General features: G+C 39.3%; 1 protein-coding gene across 5 annotated transcripts in view; it reads right to left on the bottom strand.

Moving 5' to 3' along the window:
- The window catches only part of Rev3l (REV3 like, DNA directed polymerase zeta catalytic subunit), a 152,763-nt gene that overhangs the window by 63,480 nt on the left and 76,755 nt on the right, over window positions 1–12,528 (bottom strand). For all 5 annotated transcript variants that reach the window (XR_008221293.1, XM_052751437.1, XM_052751438.1 and 2 more), the window contains 3 exons: window positions 9,482–9,601; window positions 3,581–3,818; window positions 34–176 (listed from right to left, as the gene is read on the bottom strand). Coding sequence is in view for 4 of the 5 variants with exons in the window: in XM_052751437.1 (XP_052607397.1) it covers window positions 34–176; window positions 3,581–3,818; window positions 9,482–9,601 (501 nt within the window). In the remaining variant the exon portion in view is untranslated. The remainder of the gene's footprint in view (window positions 1–33; window positions 177–3,580; window positions 3,819–9,481; window positions 9,602–12,528) is intronic.

Below are 12,528 nucleotides of genomic sequence, written 5' to 3'. Positions count from 1 at the left end.
AACCAAACGCCTACAACAGATTTGTTTTCTTACCACCATTTTCATCTGCAGTTCCGTCTAACTGAGGTATAGAAAGATTGGCAAAAAGCAAACTATTATCACTCCACTCCATTTCTTCTTCTGAAGATGAGTCGTCATCTTCAGTTGAACTTCTGTGGGTATTTCTACACAGTGACCTAGAGAATATTAAAACTCACGGTGAGGTTGATCGTTAGAAAAAGACGCATCTGGGGCTGGAAAGACGGCTCAGCAGTTAAAAACACCCGCTCTTCTTGCAGAAGACTCTAGTTTCAGTCCCAGAACCCACAGGGTGGCTCACAACTGTCAGTAAGTCCAGCTTCAGGGGAGCTGACACTCTCTTCTGGTTTTTGTGGGCAATGTACACATGTGGTGCAGACACACGTGCAGGGAAACACACACATAAAACAAAAGTAAAAAAAAAAAAATCTTAAAAGGTAGCATCTTAAGCTATTTTAAGGTATTCTTAATGAATCACGAAATTCTGAAATGAAAAATAAGAAAGGTAAGACGGGGCATTCAAATCAGGGCAAGAGAGAAAGTAGCAGTGACCAAGAAGAGCTGGAAGACAATGTGTTTACTGAGCTGATCTTGCAATAGCTACAAAGCAAGGTTACTGAAAATTTTAGGAAAATTTGAGGTTCAGCTAGTCTAAGTTCTGTCCAAAATTTATACTTGCCTGGAACTTTCACTCCCATCTAGATGCTCAAAATATTTCTTTCCATAACTAATATTTCTCTTTGGCCTCAACTGCTTGAAAATAGTTTACCCTTTCAGTCTTTTTTACAAATACAATTTGTGATAAAATCACTTTTAAGTGCTCAAAGAAATCTTACATCAAACATCATCTAATTGTTAGTTGTTATTATTTAGGTTTTCCAAGACAGGTTTTGTTTTTGTGCAGCCTTGGCTGTCCTAGAACTAGCTCTGTAGACCTGGCTTGCCTCAAACTCAGAGATCCACCTGCCTCTGCCTCCTGAGTACTCGGATTAAAGGCGTGCGCCACCATGCTGACTAGTTATTATTAGATGCTAATAATTCTAGTCTAACTTTCTATCTGATATAAAAATCTTATTTTTAATCATGGTCTCAACATCTTTCGCTCATACAATCCCTCCTCTTTCTCACCGATTGGACTCCCAGAGCTCCACCTGGGGCCTGGCTATGGATCTCTGCATCCGCTTCCATCAGTCATTGGATGAGAGTTCTACCACGACAGTTAGGGTGTTTGGCCATCGGATCACCAGAGTAGGTCAGTTTAGGCTTTCTCTCGACCATTGCCAGCAGTCTATTGTGGAGGTATCTTTGTGGATTTCTGGGGACCTCTCTAGCACTTTGCTTCTTCCTATTCCCATGGGGTCTTCATTTATCATGATGTCTCTTTCCTTGTTCTCCCTCTCTGTTCTTGATCCAGGTGGGATCTCCTGCTCCCCCAAGCTCTCTTTCCCCTGACCCTTGCCCTTCATTACCCCGCCTCATGCCCAGTTTGCTCATGTAGATCCCATCCATTTCTTTGTCATTGGACAGGGACAAATAGCCAAACTAGTGGAAATACATGAACTATGAACAAATAGCTGAGGAGCCCCCAACTGGATCAGGCTCTCTGGATAAGTGAGACAGTCGATTAGCTTGAACTGTTTGGGAGGCCCCCAGGCAGTGGGACCGGGACCTGTTTTGAGTGCATGAGCTGGCTTTTTGGAGCCTGGGGCCTATGCTGGGACACTTTTCTCAGTCTGAGTGAAGGGAGGAGGGGACTGGACCTGCCTCGACTGAATCTACCAAGCTGAGCTGAATCTCCAGGGGAGTCCTTGCCCTGGAGGAGATGGGAATGGGGGATGGATTGGGGGGGGGGGGCGCGGGAGGAGGGAGGGCAGTGGAATCCGTGGCTGATATGTAAAATTAAATTAAATTATGAAATTAAAAAAAATAATAAATAAATAAAAAAAAAATCTTATTTTTAATAGCTCTGCTATATCTCTGCTTTCACGTTCTCTGTATCAAGGGCTTGCTGTCTCACAGGATAACCCTTCAATCATTACTGGCTCTGTTTGTAGCTAACTGCCTTTTTGATATCACATACAATGAATATTTTCAACTTCCATGCTATACTCATGCTTTATCCTCTATCATAAGAACAGATATATGTCATTTTCTACATGTTAATCTTCAATATATAAATGTCTATCATTTCTCCCTTGATTGTCTAATCAGACCAAATATCCTCTATTCTAAGATCTTTAAAATGGCAGTGTTCACAGATTGCTCTGGTTGTCGTCATCTTCCCTTTACTTTCTCAGTCTTCTTGAACTGTGGTATATGTGGCAAGGCATAACATCTAATATATAGAATACAATTAACAAACTCCTTTCTCTGTTTCTACTATTCAATTTCTCTCTAATATGGTTATGAAATGTTTGAGTCTCAGGGGCAGATTCAAATTAATCAAGCCCAGAGACTGATTCTAAAACCACAACACCATCTGTGATGGCTACTCTTGGTTGCCAACCTGACTGAATACGGCATCAATTGAAATGTGTACCTCTGGGCACTCCTGTGAAGGACTTTCCTGACCAGATTATCTGAAGCAGGCAGGGCTACCCTAAACGTGGGCAGCATGTTCTGGTGGCAGCCTAGATAAAAAGGCATGGAAACTTGCTTTCTGTCTGCTTGCCCTCACTCTTGCTGGCATGTCCATCAATCCTGTTTCTGTGGCGTTCCTTCACCAATTTCAGAAAAAAAACTTCTTTGGAATTCCAATGTAGACTGAAGGACAGCTGCTCTCCAGGGATCCTCCTGGCCTTCAACAACAGACTGGGCCTGCTGAGACATCAGCCTTGTACACTGAGCAACTACCAGATTCTTGGCTTTTCCACTGTAAGATAGTCATTGTTGGGATGACCTAGACTGTATTTAGTAAGACAATCTCATAGATCCCCCTTTTATATTATACATTATCTATAGTCATTACAAATATATATTTCTTCTATCAGTTCTGTTCTGTTCGTTTGGAGAACCCTGGCTAATACATTAGCTTTTTATTTTATTTTATTTTTTTATTTCGAGGTAAGGTCTTACTATGCAGCCTTGGCTGGTACTAAAGGCACGTGCCACTGGCCCAGCTATTTGCTTATGCTTGGTATTTAACTGACTCAGTCTAAATCAGACCTGAAAGTCACTTCTTTTTAAGCTGACACTGCATACTGCTACTTAGACCCATTCACAGTTACTCTCAAAAGGAATTACTCTTTTCAATTTCTGTGGTAAGGGAGAGCTTCAATTTTAACCATTGGCTCCTCAGATGTGTCAATAGTGTATATAAAACAGATGTTTTCTAGGCTTGATCTTTTAAAATGTAGCAAATTATTTTGCTTGGAATATTAAATATATGCTACATGAAACAGTCATTTTTAAGAGATTTTAAAAGTCAATTTAGTTCACAAGGCATTTTACAGTATGAATAATAACAAATAATTTTCTACCAAAGTATAGCAGTGACAAAAAGTATTTACTAGAGTAACTGATCTAGCTAAAAAAAAAAAAAAAAAAACAACAAACAAACCACCTCTTTTTGGCACAATGTTCTTCAATATCACTGTCCCATCTCTGGGACATCACCAGACTCAGCTCCATTTCCTCTTTTTCAATCTGTGGTGCATTTTCTTCATCATCACTGTTTTGGGGATTCTGGGAGTCTCCAAAGGAGTGACATGGTAATGGCATCCGGCTCTTTTCTCCTTGATAGCCATCACTTTCCAAACCAGCGAGAAGATGGACCAGCGCTTCATCAGGACTACTGTCCACTAGAAAACAAGGAAATCAATCACCAACAAACAGCTTCACCTTTCCAAACGATCTAATAACAGGTCAACTTCAGACAACACAGCAGGTGCTGGCCCATGCTAACGCGAACACAGTTGGTGCAAAGGCTCAGGTGTTGACGACGCAGCCCTCTCATCAAGACGAGCTCCTTAGGCCATCTGAACGAGGAGGATGCAGTGACCTTATTAAAAAGAAGACTCTCAGGTTCCATCTCATATCGACTAAACAAGAATTTCCGAGGTAGGACCCAGGGACTGGTGTTCTTGAAGCGTTGCCCAAGCTTAGTTAGGCATGAAGAGCACTAAAGAAAATTTGGTCATAAGTGTTCAAAATAAAACTTATTCAAATCAATGATAGCTAGTTAAGTATAACAAGAAGTACACATGTAAACATCTTATCCTACGCTTAAACTTTATTCACAGGATAGTCAAATAAAATCTAGTTGAGATACATAAAAAAGTTTTGAAAAGTAGTTTATAGTTTGATTTTTATGAAACCATATCATATATACTAAGATTCCTAAAATTAAAAGTCACAGTATCAAGTGTTAACAAGGTTTTGATGAAACTGGAATTTTCATCTACTGCTGCACAAGTTATAAAATGTCCTTAATTTCTGGCATACATCTAAAATCCTTACAGTCTTGAAAGTGTGTCTTTTAATATGCTAAAGGTATCAGGATGGGTGTTGGCAACCAGAGAGAGAAAAGCAGATTAGACTGAGTTGACACTCAGTCTCACCCTCCAGCCTTCAGGTTAGTACAGAGTAGCTGATGGATGAGTTGATCACTATTGGTCAATTAGTCATGTCAACATAATGAAACATCCACAAAACCCAAAGACTGTACATTTCCTTTCATTTGTGGTTCCTGGATTATATACAGATACATAGAATCACACACATATGTGTATGTGTGTGTGTGTGTATATATATGTATATATATACATATACATACATACATACATACAAATACCTATACACACATACATATATATATGATTTCAAAGTAGAAGAAGTAAAACTGTCTAAATGAACTAAGAGGACTTACGGGAGGGAGGGTGAGGTGAGAAAAAGGAGTTAGCAGCTATGAGGGGAAATATTCTCAATGTACAATATATACATTTCAGAAAGTTTAAATAAATAAATAACAAACAAAAAAGGGTGGGGTGTGCAAAACCTCAAATGTCAAAGGACTGAATTTTGAGAGCTTCTGATAGACAGTACATGAGAGTTCCTGGAGCCTGGCATGGATGAACGAGACATGGGCACTTTGTGCCTCTTTGCCCATCCTCACTATACCCACTGGTTCTGGCTGTTATTGGTAACCTTTGTAACAGCCTTTATAATTCAGTAATAAATCTGCTTGCCCTACTTGGCGATCAATTAATTGAGCCTGGGGAAGGGGTATGGCAGTCCTTACCCATGGAATCAGATATAGTCCAAGTAGATAAGGGCTAGAACCGAATTGAATTAGAGAATATCCAAGTGTTATCCATTCCAGAACTGACTGCTTGCTAGGTATGTGTGAAAAAATGCCTAGACATCCAGTGACAAACATGTTCTGTCTTGATTGTTATGGTTAGGAATCTAGGAGAAAATGAGCTTGTTTTCTCCCTATATCTACACTACATAACCCAGTAATTCCACTACCACATGTATAAGCAAGAAAAGAGAAACTATTTTGATGGTTTTATACCTTTTACATCTAGTGACTAAGTCAGCTTATAAAAGAATGGGGTTCACTATACTTCAGTTCACCTTTTCCTTCTCTTTTCCCTACGCTCAGTCATCCCCCACCCCCAGCTGGCTCATGATCTACATATATATATTCACTTTTCTCCTTCATGTGTTTGCGTGTTGTGTGGGTGCATATGTGTGTGTACAGGTGTCTATACATGTGCAAGGAGAGGCCTAAGGTTGGTGTTGGGGAATCTTTCTCAATTTCTTTTCTACATTTGCTTTTGTGGAAATATTTTTCCATTACAGTTATTTATAAAATAGGATTGATACCAGGAATATATAAATAATTAAAATAAATGCTAAAAAGAGAAATTAGTCAATGACTAGGTAAATGCATTAGTTCACAAAAGAAGAAATGCAAATGGCCACTAAATATATAAAAATATATTGAAGCAGGACTTTTTTTTTTGAGATAGGGTCTCTCTATGTAGTCCTGGAATTCACCATGTACATCAAGTTGGCCTTGAACTCAGAGATCTGCCTGCCTCTACTTCACAAGTGCTGGGATGGGCACCAGGCCAGGCTGAGGCAGTACTCTTAATCAAGCCCTGAGCTCACTGATAAAGCTAGTCTCATTAGCCAGTTTACTCCTGGGATTCATCCTCTTTGCCTGCTCAGGACAAAATTACAAGTGGAGTGCCACGATCACCCAGCAGTGATGTGAGTTCCAGGGGCTTGAATGCAACTCCTCTTGCTTGCACGGCAAGAACTTTAATTCTATATTCATTTAAAAATATGTGTTTGTCTGATTTTATGTGCATGGGTATTTTGCTTGCATGTATGTCAGCACCCAAAGAGGAGGGCAGGAGTAGGGGTTGGGTACTCTGGGACAGGAATTAAAGACAAGTTACCATATGGGTGCTAGGAATCAAACCTGGGTCCTCTGGAAGAGCAGCCAATGCTCTTAACTATAGTCATCTCTCATTCTCATAACTTAATTCTTTATGGCAAAAAACAAAACAAAACAAAAAAAAACCCCACCACTATATGTATCTAAACCACATTCTCTTTTTCTATTTGATTATCTGTTGGTAGACATTTAGACTGATTTGATTATCTTGGTTACTGTGACTCAATAATCAGAGACACACTGGCAGCAGTTATCCAAGAGAGCTATGGTTGAATTACTGGTAAGTGCTACTGTTTTAAGAAACCTCTGTACTATTTTCCACGGTGGCCGCACTATTCCTACTTAACAGGGTGTAATACTGTCTTTACCGTTGCATCCACAGCAGTGTGTCTGTTCTTTCCTGAGTTCACTGGTATGTGAGCTCGGGGCCTCTCAAATGCCAGGTGGAACTTTCGGCTCTTAAGCTACACCTCCTTCTCTTTTACCTTTTCTCTTCTTCCCTTTCTCAGAGCCTGGGTCACCTTGGGAGGCCTTGAACTTGCTCTCCTCCTGCCTCAGGCTCCTTAGTGGGTGGGATAACTGGCCCAAAAATTGTTTATTTACTTGATGACAGAGGTTCTGCCTGAGATGAGATGGAATCCCAATGTAATTTTAATTTGTATTTGCTGATGGCTAAGAATATTGAACATTTTCCCCATATACTTCTTGGCCACTTACATTTCTTCTTTTGAGAACTGACTCATGGTTATTGACTTCTGTAAGATTTATTTTTATTTTATGCATATGAGTGTTAGCATGCATGCATGTATGTATGTGCACCACAAGCATGCTCAGTACTCATGAAGGTAGGAGAGAGTGCCACATGCACTGTTGGGAAATGCCATGTGAGTACTGGAAACTGAACCTGGGATGGTGTAAGTAGCAAGCACTCTTGACTGCTGAGCCATCTCTCCAGTGGCCCCTCCCTTTAGAATTTAATTATCTGTGTTCTTTATATACTCTAGGTTATCAATATTCTGTTAGAAAGATGGCTAGCAATGAAGCTCTTTCCACAAAAGCTTATTATTCCATGAATAAACATATCATATAATACCCTCAAATTAGAAACAACCCAAATATACATCAACTGACAAAATGTAATATGATTTAAATGACAGAATATTACTGATCAAGAATAAGAGAATAAAAGTTATAGCATAGATGAACTTTGAAAACGTTACACTAATTGAAAGCAGCCAGATACAGGTAACTGTTTGAATGATTCCATTTACATGAAATGTTCTAGTTAGGTAAACCTAGTAAAAGAGTGTTTGCCCAGGGGCTCAAAAGAAGTAATTGTTGCTAATGAGTACGTGGATTTTCTGGGGATGATAAAAATGTTCTGAAATTGGATAATAGTACAGGTTGCACAATTATAATAATGCACCTCAATAAATTTTTTAAAGAACATTAAAATAGCCCCACCCTCAATCTACTACACAACCCTTTCCTCTGTACAATGAGGCAACAAGGTAACATATTCTCCATTCACTGAAACAGCAAGTTTTATGTTTTCCTTGCTGATGTTTTAAGAATTTGGTCTAGGGGCTGGAGAGACAGCTCAGTGGTTAAAAGCACATAATTCTCTTGCAGAGGGCCTGAGTTTGGTTCCCAGAACCTACTTTAGGCAGCTTACAATTGCCTGTAAGTATCAGAGGATCTGATGCCCTCTTCTGGCCTCCATGGACACCTGCATATACCACCACCCTCCAACAGACACATTTCAGTCATGCTAACAAATGGAATACAAGATGGAAATATTTGCTTAGAGGTTTTGATAATCATCTAATTCTTAAACCTAAAATTACAATTAGTTTCATTTTTTCTACCTTATTTGTTTAGAGCTTTGATAACACTTCAGTTGTTGGAATCGTAAGGCAAGGTGGAGTCCTATCTGCTACTGATACAACGTATTTGGCTAATGAAATGAATTAGGGATCTGCCACTCACACTCTTCAATTTCTTAAATTATTCTATGCCCTCTCTTAATTTTTGTTTAGCTACATTTGATATATATATTAATTTATTCAAATAGAAATATATTTGAGATTACAACCTCAAATTAAAACAGTAATGTGTTCATAGGATAATTTCATTTTAAAATTTGATTATTCATTTAAAAGTTAAAAAGTTCCTTATCTGAAATATTTTTAAAATGAGCACAATAATTTTTGGACTGCCCACAAGTAAGTTTATGTTCCACCTAGATGAAAATGTAGAGAGGGCATTAGATGGAGCTGGGATCATATCTGGTACTATAAAAATTTAAAAAGGGAAGCAAAGAAGCATTGATGATACCAAGCAAAATAAGAAGCATAATGTACAAATGGTTTATGATGACTAAAAGGCATTTAAGATGATACAACACTCAGAAATAATGGTCATGTGCTACACTACCTCAAATTTAGTGGCTAGAATGCAAATTTCCTCATAGTCCAGCAAACCATCCATGGTTTTATTAAATGCTTCATTTGGAGTATTCTTCTCAGATAAGTGTAAGTGGGAGCTGGGGAGATGCTGAGTAGTTAATGTGCTCACTCTGCAAGTGGAAGAGCCAGTTTCCATCCCCAGAAACCCACACAGAAACTGGTGGGCAGAGTCACCCACTTGTAAGTCTCGCCCCGGAAGGGTTCCCCATTGGAGATTCTGCCTCAATGAGTAAGGTTGAAGAACATTTAAGGATGGTTTCTGACATTGTCATGGGGCCTCCAGATGCATGTACACACACATGCCTGCTTATCTCTACACATGTGAAAATATATACATATGTATGCATACTGCACACAAAAAATCCTAAGGCAACATGTTTTCACCCAAGGTAGTTACAAGAAAAGGTTTTCTTTCACAGCTGTTTTTAAGGAAAAACTATGCAGAAAACATAAAATTACTTGGTTGAAAATGATGCTTAATTTTTACACTCAGTATTTACTAAATGTGTACTGTTTACTTCTTTGAATCAAACGAAAAATAAAAAACAGAAACTCACTTTGATTAAAACATGACACTTTTACTTACTGAAAGCTGGCGTCTCACTCAGTCTTTGAGTCAAAGGCTGAAAAGTCTGACTGTTTTCCATGAGGTTCAAAATTGCTTCTTCATTAATAAGTGCCTCTTCTACTTTATGTCGAGTGTTACCTTAAGATGACAAAGAATACAAATTGCATTAAGGCAATGGCCGAGGTTCTAATAGTTATCCGCTTACACAATATAGAATTTAAGTTTCAAAATTGTGAAATGTTAGTGAAATATAGAAGATAAAAATGCAATAAAAGCTTAATAGAAAGGCTGCAAGAACATCTTCATCAATCACATATGTTTTAAAAAAAGAAAAAAAAAAAAGAAAACTAGACATGGAGACCCCCATCTTTAATCCCAGCAGTAGGGAAGCACAGGCAGGCAGCTATCCATGAGTTCAGGACCAGTCTGGTCTACTCAGTGAGTTCCAATCTAGCTAGAGCTACATAGTGAGACCTTCTCAACAACAGAAACAAAAAGGCTAAACAACAGGAATTTATATATCATCAAATACTTTTAAAAAATTATACCCATATAGTTATATTACTTGGATAAAAATCAGTATTGAGACAAACAATGTAGGTGTATGCTACTGTTTTTGGTTTTTCAAAACAGGGTTTCTCTGTGTGCCTGCCTGGCTGTCCCAGAACTCACTCTGTAGACCAGGCTATTCTCAAACTCAGAGATCTGCCTGTCTCTGCCTCCTGAGTGCTGCTGGGATTAAAGGTGTGCACCACCACCGCTGGACTGTTACTGTTTTTGTTGTCCATGTTTTTGGAGTAAGATCTCCCGTAGCCCCGTCTGGCCTCTAACTTGTTATGACCTTAACTTTTGATATTTCAGTCTCCCTTCCTAAATGCTGGGAATACAGGCACCTACAACCTCCCTCAGCTCTTGAACAATAAAGTATTTTATTCTCTGTGGTTCAAAAACAAGTAAATTCATTTCACATTCATTGTATATTTTTCAAAAGCTTCTCATTTAATATCTAAAAATAGTCAATTTCAACATTTAACAGAGGGTCTAACGCCCAGAAGGAATCAATAATTTTAAGAATATGGACAAAATGAACCCTATATTATAATCTAGTGTGGCTCACAATCATTTATAATGGGATCTGATGCCCTCTTCTGGCATGCAGGTGTACATGCAGACAGAGCACTCATAAAAAATACATAAAACTTCAAAGAAAAGTAGAAATCTAAATTAAAAAAAAAGAATTAAAGATCTCAATGGGAAAAATTATTCGTCAGCTTGACACAGCCCAGAGTTAACCAAGGGAGTCTTAACTAATTGCTTTGATCAGACTGGACTGTAAGCATGTCTGTGAAACATTGTCTTGATTGCACCATCCACTGTGCATGGTGTTACACCTGGAAGCTAAACAAGGGCCTGGGAGCAAGTCAGGGAGCAGTATTCCTCCACGGGCTCTGCTTCAGTCCCTGACTCCAGGCTCCTGGCTTGAGTGCCTGCCCTGACTTCTTCTTCAGAAATGAACTGACACCTGGACTCCTCTCTCCCAAGTTGTTTATCATAGAGCAACAGAAAAACAAACTAAAATTAGGAGAGAAACTGGGACTGAGAGTGAGGCGTTGCTGGAAAGTGCCTGACCATGGTGGTTTTCTGGAAGGTTGTAGACGTGTTTAGAACTTTGGGATGCAAAAGCCATTGAATGCTCAGACTTACTGAGCTGTTGTTGAGAGAGCTTGGACGGTGAGAAATGCAGATGCTGGAGACATGGCTTGTGAAGTTTCAGAGGAAAGTTTAAGAGTTCCTCAAAAGGCTATCGGGGCCATTTTATTTATATATTTTAGTTATTTTTTATATTTTAAAATTTTTATATTATTTAGTTATATATATTAAAATATGTTTTGGTTAGGAATCTGTGGAAGTGTGAGTTCTTCATAGGAAGAACTATGGGCAACTGAGGAAAGCTGGGAGTGAGAGAGGTGGCCTTCACTAGGGAAGAGCACATCAATTGGTTATTCAGTACCAAAACAGTCAACCCTGAAAACATACATACAACTTACATTATACAGACTGAACAGGTTATATTTAGGAATATATAGGCATATACATATAATATATACACACAACAACAACTAGTGAAAAAAGAGGCCATGAATTTGAAGAAGCATGGGCAGGGGTTACTAGGTTTGGAGGGAGGAAAGGGAAGGGAGAAATGTTGTAATTATACACACACACTCTCTCTCTCTCTCTCTCTCTCTCTCTCTCTCTCTCTCTCTCTCACACACACACACACACACACACACACACACACACACACACACGAATCTGTGGATGTAAACTTGCACTTTATTGGGACAATGGATGCTGCTGAGCTGTGCTGAAAACTCAGCTGTGATTACTAAGAGATGAGCAATACTGGGTTGAAATCTTGGAAGTCTTTCATTCCTCCGGTCAGCACAGAAGCTGTAGTGGTTGTGGAGAGAGACTGCCTATTAGGCTGGCACCTAAAAGTATCTCCACTTGGTACTGGTTTGAAATCTTAAGCACTGGCCATATGGAGTTTTGAACTCATAAAAGATGCAAGGTTGAAGGGGTCACAGAGAGCAGCTGAGGCCTAGCACCATGTGGCAGGTTTGGAATCCCTGCAGAGGTCATTGATGAAGATGCAATGGAGGTTCCAGCATATTGGAAATACCAGGACCATGGGATTTGCCAAAAAGGAGAGTTACAGGTACAGAGTGGAGCCAATGTGTCTGTGAGACGTGTCTTCTGTGCCATAGATGATAGAGAGAAAAGTGAACTATCCAAGCCTTTGGAATCCAGAAGACCAAGAGTGATCACAGATGTTGAACACTGAGCTTTTTTTCTTTTTCTTTCTTTTTCTTTTTTCTTTTTTTTTAAGACAGGGTTTCTCTGTGTAGCTTTGCACCTTTCCTGGAACTCACTTTGTAGCCCAGACTGGCCTTGAACTCACAGAGATCCGTCTGCCTCTGCCTCCCGAGTGCTGGGATTAAAGGCGTGCGCCACCACCGCCCGGTGGACACTGAGCTTTTTACACTATTGGATTTGGGTTTTGC

Source organism: Peromyscus californicus, unplaced genomic scaffold, assembly GCF_007827085.1.
Source record: "Peromyscus californicus insignis strain IS unplaced genomic scaffold, ASM782708v3 Scaffold_22__1_contigs__length_63687245, whole genome shotgun sequence".
Taxonomy (NCBI): domain Eukaryota; kingdom Metazoa; phylum Chordata; class Mammalia; order Rodentia; family Cricetidae; genus Peromyscus; species Peromyscus californicus.
Note: the sequence above shows the minus strand (reverse complement) of the source record. Positions and strands in the feature narration are given on the sequence as shown.